The sequence below is a fragment of the Populus trichocarpa genome, chromosome 1 (assembly GCF_000002775.5).
Source record: "Populus trichocarpa isolate Nisqually-1 chromosome 1, P.trichocarpa_v4.1, whole genome shotgun sequence".
Taxonomy (NCBI): Eukaryota; Viridiplantae; Streptophyta; class Magnoliopsida; order Malpighiales; family Salicaceae; genus Populus; species Populus trichocarpa.
Genome location: NC_037285.2, coordinates 468,911 through 485,318, shown reverse-complemented (window position 1 = coordinate 485,318; position 16,408 = coordinate 468,911). Strand labels below are relative to the sequence as shown.

Here is a 16,408-nt window from a genome sequence, read left to right as displayed (position 1 = left end):
ATTAAAAAAAATACACAATGTCATTACTGAATATGTTTGATATTATTATGCTATGTTAGGTTTTAATTATTATATTATATAGAATTGTGAGTTGAAAAGAGTACAATAAATTGTTTTTTTTTTAAAAAAAAAAACTAGAACGTAGCTGCTTTGATTCAAAGCAAAATTATGTTCTTTAACGAAATACTATTTTTAGATAAAACATAGGTAAAAACATATGCGATATCAAACATAAACACTATAAAATAATTTCATTAAAGGGGACCTAAGCCAACATGAATAATGAGATTGAGTAAAAAAAATACTTGACAAACTAAACTAGCACCATGCATGTAAGGAATTAAGATTGAGCAGCATCAAGTCAACTTTGAGAAGGAAAAGGTGAGAAGGCGTGCAAGTTGCTAGGTGAGTTGGTGAGGAATTTATCAACTGAAAGAACATGTAGCAGAAGGCATGGAGACATCCTTAAACAGTACAGTATAAGTAGCAAAGCCCTGGAAGCTGATGGCACACACTACATTTTCTACCTTGGTTGTCTTAGCTAGCTAGAAGCGTCCAAGCAATGGCTCCAACACTTGCAGTGTCATTCAATGACTCCTCAGATATCACTGATTTTGTCCTGAACAAAGGCAATGGAGTAAAGGGTCTCTCCGAGATGGGCCTCGAAAGCCTCCCCAAGCAATATATCCAGCCCCTTGAGGAAAGAATGTGTGGTACCAAAATCATGTCCCATGAATCCATTCCCATCATTGACATGTCAAAATGGGATGACCCTAAAGTTGCTGAAGCAATCTGTGAGGCTGCAGAGAAATGGGGATTCTTCCAGATTATTAACCATGGAGTTCCCATTGAAGTACTTGAGAATGTTAAGGAAGCAACTCATCAGTTCTTCAGATTACCAGCAGAGGAAAAGAGGAAGTATTTAAAAGAGTTTTCTCCTTCTAACAACGTGCGGTTTGGCACAAGCTTTAGTCCTGAAGCTGAGAAGGCTTTAGAGTGGAAAGATTACCTTAGTCTCTTTTATGTCTCCGAGGATGAGGCTTCTGCATTGTGGCCTGCGGTTTGCAAGTAATAAATATTTCACTTTGCACATTGCACATTGCACATGCATATAACATTATTACTTGATTATAACGGCTATCAATTAATTTGTCGGCCTCGCGACCTTTTCTCTTTCAGGGATCAAGTGCTGGAGTACATGAAGAGATCAGAAACTGTTATCAGAAAGCTACTGGATGTGCTAATGAAGAATCTGAATGTGACTGAGATCGATGAGACAAAAGAATCCCTCTTAATGGGGTCTAAAAGGACTAACCTTAACTACTATCCGATTTGTCCAAACCCTGAGCTCACTGTAGGAGTTGGCCGCCACTCGGATGTCTCAACACTCACTTTCCTCCTCCAAGATGACATCGGTGGACTTTACGTGCGAGGGAACAATGATAGCTGGATTCATGTTCCTCCTGTTAGCTGCTCCATTGTGATCAATGTTGGAGATGCATTACAAATAATGAGCAATGGTCGATACAAGAGCATCGAGCACCGTGTTATTGCTAACGGAAGTAATAACAGGATTTCAGTTCCCATTTTCATCAACCCCATGCCATCAGACAAAATCTCTCCTTTCCCTGAAGTGCTGGCCGGTGGCGAGAAGGCCGTGTATAAGGAAGTTCTGTACTCGGATTACGTCAAGCATTTCTTCCGAAAAGCACATGATGGGAAGAAAACAATCGATTTGGCAAAGATATAATGCTCTCTCTTTTTTCCTTTCTTTCAGGTGTGTAACTTGTTTTGATACGACATGAGCAATGTGGTCTAATAAGGAGCAAGATTTACAAGGGTTGAGGCCGGTCACAACATGTCAGAGACCAGCACTTCACCTGTGGATTATCTTGCACGCAGAAGTTTTACTTTACTGCTGCTTGTCTTATTTGAAAAGAAATTATATGATTTTGCATGGTTTATATCCTTTATGGTGCAAGATATTATTCATTAAAGAGTTAAATCAGCATTCCTTTAGGCAACCTGCAGAATACCTCTGCAGCAAAGTACTTGAAGCTTCAAACTCTCTAATCCAAATCCAGAAAAATCATACTATAATTTAACAGAACGAGGAAAGGAAAACAGGCTTGCAGCAAAATATTTATTCCAACTATCTGATAAATCATCAGGTAGCAAGAAACATTTTTCCATTTTACACCAGTCCTTTAAGCAAAACCACAAGCATCTCAGCTACATCTATTTGACAACAAGCAATGACATTGCAGGAATTACAAGAATGCATGCCTCAATTGATCCCATCTATCCACCATTTGAGAACAATGGGATTAAAATGGCTACCTAGCATCTCTTTTTCATTATTACAAAACAGGGTTTTGGTTGATAGACTGATGTATAAGAGATTTTGAAGATGCTTCAACTAAATTTTACTCCGATAGCTCATGCTTCATTTGGTCCCTCAAAACTCTCAATTTATGGCAAGAGGGAGGCAACTGTAACATGCCACTTCTAATCTGCTTCCTAATTTCTTAGGTGGATCAATAATTAGGATTGAAGAAAAGATTAGCACATTGAATCAGACACAGGTTAATTATAGGCCTTGGTTATTTTTTGTTAATTGGAAAATAAACATCCAATGTTCTTCAAATTCATTGCTTTCTTTTTACTTGACTATTAAACTATATATATTCTCAAATTAAACTGAGATTAAATTGTCCTAATTGATTCAATCATATGCATACCATCTCAAACTTATCATCATTATATAGTTTAAGGTCAATCAATTGATTGCTTCTATTTTTTATTTAATTATTGTTCACCATCTAGTCCATAGTTCAATTCAATCTATCTTCTTTTTTTCTTATTTAGATTTCGGCAGACGGCACCAATCAAACACTTTCAAGAAAAATTAATAATCTCAACCCAATAACGTATCAAGGAAGGAGATTCACAACTTTTTCTTGGTTTGTTTATCTGTTTTATCATTTTCTTCTAGTTGCTAGAGCGCGCTTTCTGAATCGAGAATCACAATTATATATGGTGACGAGAGAACAAGGATAAGAAGAAATGACTTGACTCCATTGCTCGGTGAAAAAGCATAGTTTTCTTGTTTGGGTACAATATCCATGGTATCTAGTTTCTTTCTGTTCTTTAAGTCTTGGATCTTTTTTTATCCAGTTATCCTTCTCTACTCTTTTTCAACTGAACAATATGTTTTGGAGCCATACTTGACCATTTTACGAGGCTGCTAAAAGCTTATTAGAAAGTAATATGGTAAGACTATATATGATAGGTGGTTGAAAGGCGCATGGGAGGTGTTCATTCTATATTAATGAACATAAATTTTGATCTAACTATTATATTGAACTGGAATTTTACTAGAAAAATATATAGATCATGTTTCTTTTAATATTAAAATATCATAATAATTAGAGTTCGTGGAGATCTTCAACCAAGGCCTATAAGTTACTGATCTAGATTTGTTATATTTTCATAATTAATTTATAATATATATTTTTTTCTATTCATTTTATAACTTTTTTTTTTATTTTTTCAGTTTTATTTAGAATTATTTTTACTGGTATATAAGCAATATTCTAAAATAGCTGTAATAGAGAATGTTGATTATAATATTTGCATGGTAAAATATTAACTAGTTAAGGTACGTGGTGTGACCATATTAAAATAATCATGTGTGCTAAGAAGAATGCACATCAATGCAGGAATATCTCAAAGCAATGACTTAATTTGATTTGTTCATACAATTTTATTTTCTTTTTCTTTTTTTTTGGTTATGGGGGATCTTAATTATGCAATTACGTACTTTGATTTGTTCATACAGTTCTGACGCAACAAGAAAATTAACAGAGGGATCCTCACGTTCACTCTCAAAAGTTCATCTAGAATCCACTAGAAAATGAGAGAAAGTCTCAAAACTGTATTGAATATTTGGAATGCAAAGTGCATGTAAGGCAACGCTTACGTTGTCTATTTATTCTACTTGTAACATGCATGATTAATTATACCTATTGAATGCTATTTAAATCTTAGCATACGATACTCATGACCTTTTCGTCTTCATTATGCACCTATCAATTTGTGCTTCAAATTCCCCTGCCAAGTGTTCTGCATCAGACTCCTCCATTTTGAAAGAACTCGCCTCTGAGTTATCTTCAGAATAAAGAGCTTCATCCCAATGAAACTTCCCCTGCTTGAGACATTCAATAATAGGGGCTGCAAGGATACTAAAGTTTCGTACAAAACGCCTGTAAAAAGTAGCAAGGCCATGGAAACTACGTAACTCACTTACAGTCTTGGGAGCTGGCCATTCTCTGATTGCACGTACTTTGTCCTGATCCACATAAATTCCATCTTCGTTGGTTCATGAGTCGCATGAAAGTACTTGGTGCATTTAATAATCCGAATGGCATCACCAGCCATTCATACAGACCCTCCTTGCTCTTAAATGTCGTCTTCCATTCGTCTCCTAGTTTAATTCGAATCTGGTGATAGCCACTGCGCAAATCAATTTTCAAAAATACCTCGGAACCCTCAAGGACATCCAACATATCCTCCAACCGCGAAATTGGAAATCTATATTTGATGGTGATTTTATTAATGGCTCTACTGTCAACACAAATACGCCAAGTGTTATCCTTTTTTGGCACTAGCAAGACAGGAACTGCACAAGGACTCATGCTCTCACGAATAAATCCTTTTTTCAGCAGCTCTTCGATCTTCTCCTTCAAGATCACATTTTCCTTTGGGCTCATTCGATAATGGGGAAGATTAGGTAGGCTTGCTCAAGGGACTAAATCAATCTGATGTTGAATATCTCGTATAGAAGGAAGTTGTGCTGGTAAATCTTCAGAAACCAGATCTTCATACTCGCTCAAAATTTCTTGCACTTTTTTTGGAATGTGACTTGAAACAGCATTTGTCACCATAAGCCCCTTAAGAACAATTGGATACATGAATCCAACTTCTTTAATAATGTCTTCAAACTCGTGGCTATTCCTGGAGATAGCTAGAAAATTTGAACTCCCAGCTTGTGGTTTTTCTAATTTTCCAGACTGATCAACAGGAGCAAGTGCAATTTTATAAGAACCCCACTCAAAGATAAACACATTATCATGCCCTTTGTAGGTAGCATCAACATCAAACTGCCAAGGCCTTCCTAGTAATACATGCTGGCATCCATATCAATTACATCGCACCAAATCTCATGTTTGTAATGCTTACCAATAGAAAGAGGAACCCCACATGCTTCTGTCACCTTTACTGATGGTCCTCTCTTCACCCACCCTAACATATAAGGATTCTTATGCTTCTCTGTTGGAAGTTTTAAATAATCAACCAGCTTTTGTGACACAAAATTCTCACAGCTGCCACCATCTACAATCAATGTGCACACCTTGTTGTCAACAGAACATAAGGAACAAAATATGTGATTCCTTTGTCCTTCTTGTTTAAGCGAAAGGAGAGCTCGTTATAGCATCATGCTGAGCACTTCGTCTTCTTCAATAGCAGTATGATTTACCATCAAATTTACAACCTCATTATTATCTTCATATGCAAACTCAGCCCCATCATAATCATCATCATAATTTCCACTATGATCATCAGCTTCTTCGGTTCCTTCTACAAGGTTCGCTTGCTTTTGCTTTAGATAGTTATTGGATCGGTGGCCAGGCTGGAAACACCTATAGCAGACATCACTAGTTGCTCTAGCGTATGGGCCATGGTTTGGTCTCTGATTTCGATTTTGATTTATGTCATTATTCTGGCTACTCTCTCCTCTGTAATTCTGCCCTTTATAATTATTTCTTTGGATCGGCTGGACTTCTTTCTTCTCCTTGTTAGGAACATAAGAATCTGCTGCCTTCCTCGGGTAATTATTTTTGTTGCCATAGTTCGTTTTTTTCTCCTTTTGTTCACGTTCCTTCAGTTCTTTCTCTAACTGTTGTGCCTTCATAGCCATATTTTGAGCCTCATGGATGTCCCAGAAAACTTGTAACCCGATTCTATCATGTATTGACATCGTCAATCCATTGACATATCTTGATATCGTCTGCCCCTGAGTCTCATTCAACTAATTTCTCTCTGCCAACCGTAGGAACTCGTCAGTATAATCCTCTACTGTCCTGCTTCCCTGGGTACAATTATGGTAGAGGCGATAAAGATGCTGCTCATAATCTACTGGAAGGAAACGGTCCATCATCAATTGTTTCATCCTACGCCATATCCTGACCGGTTGTTTAGCCTGCCTTTGTCGTGACTTCTGCAAATTATCCCACCATATAGCTGCACTCCCCTTTAAGCGAAAAGCCGATATCTTAGTCATCCTCTCCTCTGGTACTGACATAATCTCAAAAAATCTCTCTACCTCCATAAGCCAATCTAAAAATCCTTCAATGGATAGATGACCATTAAAATAAGGGATGTCGGCCTTCATCCGATAATCTTCAATGGATTGTCGATTATTTAGATTAGCAGCAAATGCATTCTCGGGACGTTCCATCTCCTCCTCAGAATTCGATTCAATCTCCTCCTGTTGACGACGACCATCGCGGTTGCCTCTGCCACCACCACATTGGTTATCTCGTCCATTGTTGTTGTTGTTGTTGTTGTTTCCCATGTTGAGAAGCAATTGCCGAATCTCTTCAATGCTCGTAGCAAGAGCGTCAAACTCTCTCCTGGAAACTGGTTCCCCACCAGGAAGGGGTTGATCATTGTTCGGGTCATTCGCCATCGAGCCAAGGTAAACCTGCTCTGATACCAATTAATGCAGCAAGAAAAATAACAGAGGGATCCTCACGTTCACCCTCAAAAGTTTATCTGGAATCCACCAGAAAATGAAAGAAAGTCTCAAAATTGTATTGAATATTTGGAATACAAAGTGCCTGTAAAGCAACGCTTACGTTGTCTATTTATTCTACTTGTAACATGCATGATTAATTATACCTATTAAATGCTATTTAAATCTTAGCGTACAGTACTTATGACCTTTTCGTCTTCACTATGCACCTATCAATTTGTGCTTCAAATTCCCCTGCCAAGCGTTCTGCATCAAGTTCTCTATCCTTTCTTGATTATGGGATTTCTTGTATCAATGTTCAATTATTGGTAAGGCCATGAACTAGTGAAAAAAAAACAAGAAGTTTATTGGCTAAGAATATATGCAAATCGCAAGTCCTTGATTTTTGAATTGATTGATTTAGGTAGCTTATTGGTTAGCAGTAACATTGGTAAGAGATTAATTACTTATACTTTCTTTAATCTGTTGTGTGTTTGTTTGGTATTAATTGAATTTATTTTTTTTTAATCTTTGAGGTAGTGTTTATTTTTGTTTTTCAATTTATTTTTTAAAATATTTTTCAAACTGTTTTTTTATATGAAAAAATTAACATCAAATTAATATTTTAATATTATTTATATCCATTAATTATTTAGTGTATTTTTAATTTAAAAAAATACACAATATCATTACTGAATATGTTTGATATTATTATGCTATGTTAGGTTTTAATTATTATATTATATAGAGTTGTGAGTTGAAAATAGTACAATAAATTGTTTTTTTTTTTTATATAAAAAAAAAACTAGAATGTAGCTGCTTTGATTCAAAGCAAAATTATATTCTTTAACGAAATACTATTTTTAGATAAAACATAGGTAAAAACATATGCGATATCAAACATAAACACTATAAAATAATTTCATTAAAGGGGACCTAAGCCAACATAAATAATGAGATTGAGTACAAAAAATACTTGACAAACTAAACTAGCACCATGCATGTAAGGAATTAAGATTGAGCAGCATCAAGTCAACTTTGAGAAGGAAAAGGTGAGAAGGCGTGCAAGTTGCTAGGTGAGTTGGTGAGGAATTTATCAACTGAAAGAACATGTAGCAGAAGGCATGGAGACATCCTTAAACAGTACAGTATAAGTAGCAAAGCCCTGGAAGCTGATGGCACACACTACATTTTCTACCTTGGTTGTCTTAGCTAGCTAGAAGCGTCCAAGCAATGGCTCCAACACTTGCAGTGTCATTCAATGACTCCTCAGATATCACTGATTTTTTCCTGAACAAAGGCAATGGAGTAAAGGGTCTCTCCGAGATGGGCCTCGAAAGCCTCCCCAAGCAATATATCCAACCCCTTGAGGAAAGAATGTGTGGTACCAAAATCATGTCCCATGAATCCATTCCCATCATTGACATGTCAAAATGGGATGACCCTAAAGTTGCTGAAGCAATCTGTGAGGCTGCAGAGAAATGGGGATTCTTCCAGATTATTAACCATGGAGTTCCCATTGAAGTACTTGAGAATGTTAAGGAAGCAACTCATCAGTTCTTCAGATTACCAGCAGAGGAAAAGAGGAAGTATTTAAAAGAGTTTTCTCCTTCTAACAACGTGCGGTTTGGCACAAGCTTTAGTCCTGAAGCTGAGAAGGCTTTAGAGTGGAAAGATTACCTTAGTCTCTTTTATGTCTCCGAGGATGAGGCTTCTGCATTGTGGCCTGCGGTTTGCAAGTAATAAATACTTCACTTTGCACATTGCACATGCATATAACATTATTACTTGATTATAACGGCTATCAATTAATTTGTCGGCCTCGCGATTTTTTCTCTTTCAGGGATCAAGTGCTGGAGTACATGAAGAGATCAGAAACTGTTATCAGAAAGCTACTGGATGTGCTAATGAAGAATCTGAATGTGACTGAGATCGATGAGACAAAAGAATCCCTCTTAATGGGGTCTAAAAGGACTAACCTTAACTACTATCCGATTTGTCCAAACCCTGCTGAGCTCACTGTAGGAGTTGGCCGCCACTCGGATGTCTCAACACTCACTTTCCTCCTCCAAGATGACATCGGTGGACTTTACGTGCGAGGGAACAATGATAGCTGGATTCATGTTCCTCCTGTTAGCGGTCCATTGTGATCAATGTTGGAGATGCCTTACAAATAATGAGCAATGGTCGATACAAGAGCATCGAGCACCGTGTTATTGCTAACGGAAGTAATAACAGGATTTCAGTTCCCATTTTCATCAACCCCATGCCATCAGACAAAATCTCTCCTTTCCCTGAAGTGCTGGCCAGTGGCGAGAAGGCCGTGTATAAGGAAGTTCTGTACTCGGATTACGTCAAGCATTTCTTCCGAAAAGCACATGATGGGAAGAAAACAATCGATTTGGCAAAGATATAATGCTCTCTCTTTTTTCCTTTCTTTCAGGTGTGTAACTTGTTTTGATACGACATGAGCAATGTGGTCTAATAAGGAGCAAGATTTACAAGGGTTGAGGCCGGTCACAACATGTCAGAGACCAGCACTTCACCTGTGGATTATCTTGTACGCAGAAGTTTTACTTTACTGCTGCTTGTCTTATTTGAAAAGAAATTATATGATTTTGAATGGTTTATATCCTTTATCGTGCAAGATATTATTCATTAAAGAGTTAAATCAGCATTCCTTTAGGCAACCTGCAGAATACCTCTGCAGCAAAGTACTTGAAGCTTCAAACTCTCTAATCCAAATCCAGAAAAATCATACTATAATTTAACAGAACGAGGAAAGGAAAACAGGCTTGCAGCAAAATATTTATTCCAACTATCTGATAAATCATCAGGTAGCAAGAAACATTTTTCCATTTTACACCAGTCCTTTAAGCAAAACCACAAGCATCTCAGCTACATCTATTTGACAACAAGCAATGACATTGCAGGAATTACAAGAATGCATGCCTCAATTGATCCCATCTATCCACCATTTGAGAACAATGGGATTAAAATGGCTACCTAGCATCTCTTTTTCATTATTACAAAACAGTTTTTTGGTTGATAGACTGATGTATAAGAGATTTTGAAGATGCTTCAACTAAATTTTACTCCGAACTGATAGCTCATCCTTCATTTGGTCCCTCAAAACTCTCCTTAGTAACTTGTTAGAAGCAGTTCGGGGAAACTCAGGAACAATCTTAACAAAGCTCACCTGTCAACAGCCAAGAATATGGAAACAGTCAAGTTAGGAACCCAAACAATAACATGGTTTAAACTTTAAAACAACCGTGTAGAGTAGCCTAGATGCCAAGGTGTCCAAACCAGATGTCATGTGAATGAAGAAAACATAAATTCAGAGTCAAACCTTAAACAAAGGGTTGAGATTGTTTTGGATGGCTTTTGAGAATTTCATCTTCAACTTGTCTGGTTCCCCATCAAATCCTTTCTTTAGCACCACAAAAATTACCAATAGCTCTGGACCCCCATCTACTGGTGCTACACTGATAGCGGCAGTCTCCATGATGCTTTCTTCAGCACGGTCACAGACACGCTCAATTTCAACAGAACTTGTCTGTATATCAAGAAAGACTCAAGATTTTAAAATTCAGAAATTGGTCCAAGCATTCCAAAGGAAACATAAGGGATACAGGTGAAGGTCATTCAAGAGTCAGGAAGCATGCCATGCCAAAAGCCTATTAGGAGGGACAAAACTGAAGGACAATCCTGTCCATAGAGAATGTTGTACCTTAATTCCACCAAGATTCATGGTGTCATCTGCCCGGCCTTGTACAACAAAATAGCCTCCAACTGTTCGCTTAATGATGTCTCCATGTCTCCTAAGTTGCTGCAAATGCATGTGCCAAGTCATTAAAGACCTATGAGTCCAGTTTTATATGATCATAAACCCTGAAAATGCTAAGAAACCAGCTAAGCAGGTCTCCTAATCTTGGTGAAACAAGGAATGGAATGTCTAAATGTCAAACTATATCAGGACTAGGTATCTCCTTGTAATAGTACATGAACATATCTCCAAATTTGCCTTTTAGGTAGGATACTAATGTTATAACCAAGTATATACAAACAGCTCTGTATGGAATTGTAATTAGACCATAACCGAACATTCAAGTATAAGTTCCATGAAGAATGATAGCATATTGTAAGAACGGCAAACATGTACCATTCCCTTATACATCGGCATTCCTTTGAAGTAAACTTTGTCATGATCAGCATTGAGCAATCTATCACTTGCTCCCATTAATAGAGGGGATAAACCCACTTCACCAACACAAGGCATGTCATCTGGCTGCAATAGATCAAAGAAACCAGATACATATGTATAGAACAGAAATGAACATGTCAGTCCTTCAGCTTGACTCATTCACATGTATTTTGTTATCAAGACAATTCTTGTAATCTCCCACCTGGCACTAAGATCACACTGAAATGATCCAGTGACAGGTCACACAGGTTGGTTTGCAATGGTAGAAATAAAAATTGGACCCAGAACAACAGTTGAACATTAAAGTTATCTTACATAAGAAACACCATTTTCATCAAGGATGACAAAGCCTGTTGTCATCGATGCAGTGCTAAATGCTCCAAAAGCTTGTGGCTGCAATGGACATCCTTGGATGTAAGATGATGCAAGCTCTGTGCCTCCACAACATTCAATGATGGGCTTGTAATAAGCTCTCGAAGAAAGCCAAAGGTCATCGTCAACATTTGAGGCCTCACCAGTACTACAAAAGGATCTGTACATGCATTTTTTAAGTCATATTTTCCCCGAAAACCATGTGCAAAAATTAATTTCTTTTGAAGGTGAAAATTACTTCAACTTTGTCCAATCTAAGCCCTCCATACAGTTGGTACTCTTCCAAGCTTTTACTATGCTTGGAACTGTACCTAAAACAGTAACTCCTGCATCCTGAAAAGAATGATAAAGCAATGGTTGGCTAGGGAATGGCAATGCTTCTGCTGCAAATGGATTATGTAGTGTTGTCTGGTGTTTAATACCTGTAGCTAAAGCTGGTATTTAACAGCTTCATGTAACAAAAATCATGCTTTGTGGGACAACACTAGACTTTGAGGGACAGCATTAGATTTTATCAAAGAAACACACAGCAGGTAATACCTGAACGAACTTTCCGAACCCCCGGCTAAGAGGAGACCCATGGAAGAGGGCAAGAGTTGCGCCACATAAAAAGGTGGAATAAAGTAAAATTGGTCCCATCACCCACCCTAAATTTGTCGGCCAGCAGTAGACATCACCTTCTTGAATGTCAACGTGAGCCCATCCATCGTGAGAACATCGAATTGGTGAAAGATGTGTCCATCCTATAGCTTTTGGATCCCCTGATTTAGACCAATAAATAAGCTCGATGATCAGTTGATAATAGGGAAGAGGAAACACAGGTAAGAAAATAAGCATATCAAACATTTCTCTACCTGTGGTTCCGGATGAGAAAAGTATATTAGTCAGAGAGTCTACTGGTTGATAAACAGGAGAGTAATAATTTGGCCTGTCAGAGAATGAATACTGTTACAATTGGCATCAACGGATTAAAATATAAAACAGAGTAGTGAAACATGTTAATAAAGATGAACCTTCCATTACGAATACAAATATACAATACACTGCTTCAATTCGTAAGCGCAAACATTACCTCGGAAGGTGATTGACACTGGACAAAAAATCTATCCATGTCTGATCCTGATTTCTTAATTGAAGCCCTACATCATTTCCAATCACAGGGATCACAATAGCCTTGCAAGAATTAGCTTCTACAACACGACTGCAAAAGAGAAGAAGTGTGTTTAGCATGAAAGTTTGGCACGTAGCCGCAATCTATATAAGAGCATCTGATAGGGTATGCTCTCCAATATCACCCCAAATTTAGCAAGTTTTGATAGGAACAACATCTTCAGGGTCTCACTTAAGGAAAGATCAGTTTTAAACAGAAAGTTCGTCCCCATCATAACGATATAATAATAAGAGTGGGGTAGTCTTTACCTGTACAAAGGAAATTTTCGACCTCCTCTGAGAATAAAATCCTGAATACAGGATTGAAGTTAGGAATCAGAGTCTAAAAAAGAACGCAGAAAGAAGCAATATCTGCGAACAGAAATCTCAGACCACTTCTTCAATCTTTTGATCATTAAAAAGAAACCACAAACTATTTGCTAAGCAGGTATCCTTATTCCTTACCCTCTGCAGCTATTACTGTAGTTAAAGGTGGCAGGAAAAAAAATATTCAAAGCAGAAAAGCAATGGACACATTGAGACCTATGACAGCGAAATGTCACCTGAGTGAAGATACCCTTTGCATTGGAGACACGTAAACGGGTAGCAATTTCTTTAGCTGCAAAGCTGTCAGCTATAGATACAACAACAAATCCTGCTAATACAATGGCCAAGTATATAATAACTGCATTGACTGTCATTGGCATATCAATAGCAATTGCATCACCCTTCGTAAATGTTGTATCTAGTGCATTGGCCACCAACCTGCACCACGATTCGTTTACAACACTGGTCAAGGACCATTCTTCTCATGATACACAGTGTATGAAATTAGGACTCCATATGTTCTTTAACTTCTTTTAAAACCCCTTGTGGAATAAGAATCACATATTCATGCAAAAGAAATCATTTATAACAGTTACTCATTGCCGTCAAAAACCTAAACATGGTGCAACTTGTCATAGCATGATAAAACAAAAAATTAAACATGAATGGTGTAGGCACATGAAGCATTACATTACTTGTTCTCGAAATTCTTTCAGTTTCAAATGGTGCAAAACAGATTCATCCATTTCATCCCTCCAGACAATAGCCACATCATCTTCTTTTTTACTAGGATGGCTTGCAGGTTGCAGGCAGCATTCAGCAATATTCAGAACAGAACCTGGAAGCCATGTTCCTCCAGGTTTTGATTTGTCAGTTGTGTCGAGAATGCACTTTGGCGGTTCATGAAATACAACTGAAAGCTCCTTCAGAACAATTGACCAATAAGCCTGGAAATCATTTGCAAACACTAAATTGAATAAGGAAATGAACCTTGAAATATACCGCATTCTGAAAATCATTACTGAATGTACCTAAAATGTTATGTTCATATGGCAATAGTCCTTATTTACCTCAGGATGTTCAACAGAGAATTTCTGAAAGAGGCTAAAACTTTTTATAGGATCCTTGTATTCAGTTCCTAAAAGCTTCGGACCATGAATCTCCATTACACGTCCCAAGTTCGCCCGTCTAGATTCGTGTCTACCATTTAAAATATCATTTCAATAACTAAATCAGTTAGGAAGGGAAAATATTAAAAACCACACACTTTCACATATTGATCGAGCATTTCCTTGACCCTATATAACATATAACGAATTTGAGGCATCAACAGGAATCTACATTCAACTGTACTCTATATATGAAAGCCAAGATGTACACCAACTTCTAGTGCAACTTATACAGCAACCAAAATTTAGCAGCAGAAATTATTGGCATTAGCTAGGGTTGAACTGACCATAGTACCATACCAAGTGTAAATTACTCGCATGGCCCCCCACGTTTAGGAGGTAGAACACATTAGCCCCTCTACTATAATTCTGGGCATCTCAGTCCTCATACTTTCAATTCCTAGCCATATTTGCCCCTCCATCCACTCATAAGTGTACCTATGGGAGCACATGGCATCCATCTAATGGACATAAATTGTACGGACCCATGATTGAAAATATGTGATATAGGGGTTAATATGACCAAATTCTGAAACTTGGAGGATCACACACGTAACTTTCCCTGGACTAACATGGTCAACGACTTTGTAGTTCAAGAAAACGACATCTGCTTGTCGTCAATCATCGATCAAGAAATCCAAACAGAGAAAACAGAGAAAGAAACAAAGAAAAAAAAACAGCACAATGATGAAAACAATCAAGAAACCATGGATGAAACCAGAGAGAGAGAAACATTACAGAGAAGGAAACCAATAAAGAGGAGGGCCCTTGGTTGAGGAATCCCAATGAGAGTAGACAGAGTAATAAACAAGTTGATGCACTCCATGAGGATGCCATGGTTTTAGCACTCTATTATCCACCACTTTCCTCCAAACCTCTCTTGGGTCTAACCCTTTTGCTTCACCAATTGTTTCTTTGAGGATTCTGTAGAATTCTTTAGCCTCCTCTTCCACAGACAAACCTGCCTTGATTATATCATCAACTCCCACTTCAGTTATGCTCTTCTTCGTCTCCATCATGACCTCTCTCTCTCTCTCTCTCTCTCTCTCTCTCTCTCAAACACACACACACACACAGAATTTGGTTAATTCCTATGCTTGCTTGGCTATGGCTCGTGTCATTATTTAAGACAATGTGAAGTAATAAAGTAGGTGAAACGTACTTTATTTTAAAAAAAAAAAGGTAGGTGAAACGTAAGGGTGGCAGGTGACCACGAGGGGGCACTCTTTTGTACTTACTACTTCCTTAAAAATTGATTTAAATTTTGTACTTACTACTTCGTGTTGTTGCGGCTGTGATAAAAATTATTTTTAAAATTATTTTTTATATTAAAATAAAATTTATTTATTTTTAACATAAATATATCAAAACATTTTAAAAATACTAAAAAAATAATTAATTTAAAATAAAATAAATAAATTTTAATGAAAAATAAATTTCACAGTAACCCAAACAATCTAGGGCTAAATTTTCTCTCCTCTCTTTAGCTTTTATTTTTTTAGTACCAAGATTTGACATATTCATTCTGCCTCTGCACTAAAATAAAAATTACAAGAAATAAATTTAATTTTTTTTTATGAGAAATGTTAGGTGAGAAGTGGAAGATGCCATTGAACAATAATGTTTCGTTGGCCAAGTAATTCAATTTAATTATAGAAGCTAGTCCATTAGGGTTTTCTTGGGTGCCTAACATGGCAAAGGAATTATATTTCAACGATGGCCTCCTCTGATCTCCCCTTGTAATCTAGCAATTTGTAACATCAAATTCTCCATTTTGTCAATTCTGTTTTGTTTTATCCGGAATGACCGAAAACATTTTATACCAATTCAAAAAACAGAACAAAACAGAACAAATTTCATCTCATTTTAAATCTCGGTCCGTTCCGGATTTTTCGGCTAAATTCCGCCCGGAACGTTCCGGTTTCATTCCACGTGTTCCGTTCCGCTCTTGAAAAGTCATTGAATCAAATTGAACCTTATTCAATTTAATTAATTAAACCACTCAATTATAAAAAGCTTTTTTTCATTACTATTTTCAATAACAATGATATTAATAATAATATTGAAAATTATTATTACTATTTTCATTAACAATGATATTAATTTTTTAAAATTAGATTTATCACTAATATATATGGTTTATATTCATGTTGTTTTTTTTTTCATGTTTATACTTTGTAGGAATTTGAGCAAAACAAGGGATGCTTTAGATTCCATTAGCCTTGATAACATTGACCTAACTTTATATTTAAAATATTTTTGTTAAAACATTTTACTTTCATAATATTTTGATATTTTGTTTAAGTTGAATTACTTTAAGTTAAAGATTTATTTAATCTTGACTATTTAGAAATATTTTAAATTTTGAAATTATATTTGTTTGATATT

The 16,408-nt window shown here is 36.8% G+C and overlaps 2 protein-coding genes and 1 pseudogene across 4 annotated transcripts; 2 read left to right on the top strand and 1 right to left on the bottom strand.

Annotated features, from left to right (window-relative positions):
* The first annotated feature begins 497 nt into the window (after positions 1-497).
* On the top strand, positions 498-2,033 carry LOC112326160 (feruloyl CoA ortho-hydroxylase F6H1-3). Its single transcript, XM_024593499.2, has 2 exons — positions 498-1,068; positions 1,180-2,033. The coding sequence occupies exons 1-2, from the start codon at positions 563-565 to the stop codon at positions 1,748-1,750; spliced, it is 1,077 nt and encodes a 358-aa protein (XP_024449267.1). The 5' UTR covers positions 498-562; the 3' UTR covers positions 1,751-2,033.
* A 96-nt stretch (positions 2,034-2,129) lies between these two features.
* LOC7483253 (probable CoA ligase CCL12) lies at positions 2,130-15,125 on the bottom strand. 3 transcript variants are annotated; one of them, XM_052455063.1, is made up of 14 exons: positions 14,759-15,125; positions 13,922-14,051; positions 13,542-13,798; positions 13,088-13,289; positions 12,795-12,835; positions 12,448-12,576; positions 11,916-12,303; positions 11,614-11,708; positions 11,319-11,535; positions 10,962-11,087; positions 10,530-10,628; positions 10,149-10,355; positions 9,834-9,995; positions 2,130-2,372 (listed from the first exon to the last, which is right to left on the bottom strand). In XM_052455063.1, exons 1-13 carry the CDS (start codon positions 15,037-15,039, stop codon positions 9,882-9,884), a joined length of 2,286 nt encoding a protein of 761 aa, XP_052311023.1. In that variant the 5' UTR covers positions 15,040-15,125; the 3' UTR covers positions 2,130-2,372; positions 9,834-9,881. The 3 variants fall into 3 exon arrangements, with proteins under 3 accessions (XP_052311023.1, XP_024448202.2, XP_052311022.1); XM_024592434.2 differs by lacking the exon at positions 2,130-2,372 and having other exon boundaries at positions 9,592-9,995; positions 11,916-12,136; positions 12,230-12,303; positions 14,759-15,123; XM_052455062.1 differs by lacking the exon at positions 2,130-2,372 and having other exon boundaries at positions 9,592-9,995.
* On the top strand, positions 7,972-9,428 carry LOC18094287 (feruloyl CoA ortho-hydroxylase F6H1-3-like; annotated as a pseudogene).
* Positions 15,126-16,408: the final 1,283 nt, after the last annotated feature.

What these genes read in the sequence shown, in the direction of transcription:
- LOC7483253 (XM_052455063.1), bottom strand. Translation starts at nt 15,039, where the DNA reads ATGATGGAGACGAAGAAGAGCATAACTGAAGTGGGAGTTGATGATATA. An exon ending in GGTTCGGAAAGTTCGTTCAG is followed by an intron (nt 11,709 to 11,915) that starts GTATTACCTGCT and finishes CATTCTTTTCAG; the next exon opens with GATGCAGGAGTTACTGTTTT. An exon ending in TGAATCTTGGTGGAATTAAG is followed by an intron (nt 10,356 to 10,529) that starts GTACAACATTCT and finishes CTTGATATACAG; the next exon opens with ACAAGTTCTGTTGAAATTGA.
- LOC112326160 (XM_024593499.2), top strand. Translation starts at nt 563, where the DNA reads ATGGCTCCAACACTTGCAGTGTCATTCAATGACTCCTCAGATATCACT. An exon ending in TTGTGGCCTGCGGTTTGCAA is followed by an intron (nt 1,069 to 1,179) that starts GTAATAAATATT and finishes TTTCTCTTTCAG; the next exon opens with GGATCAAGTGCTGGAGTACA.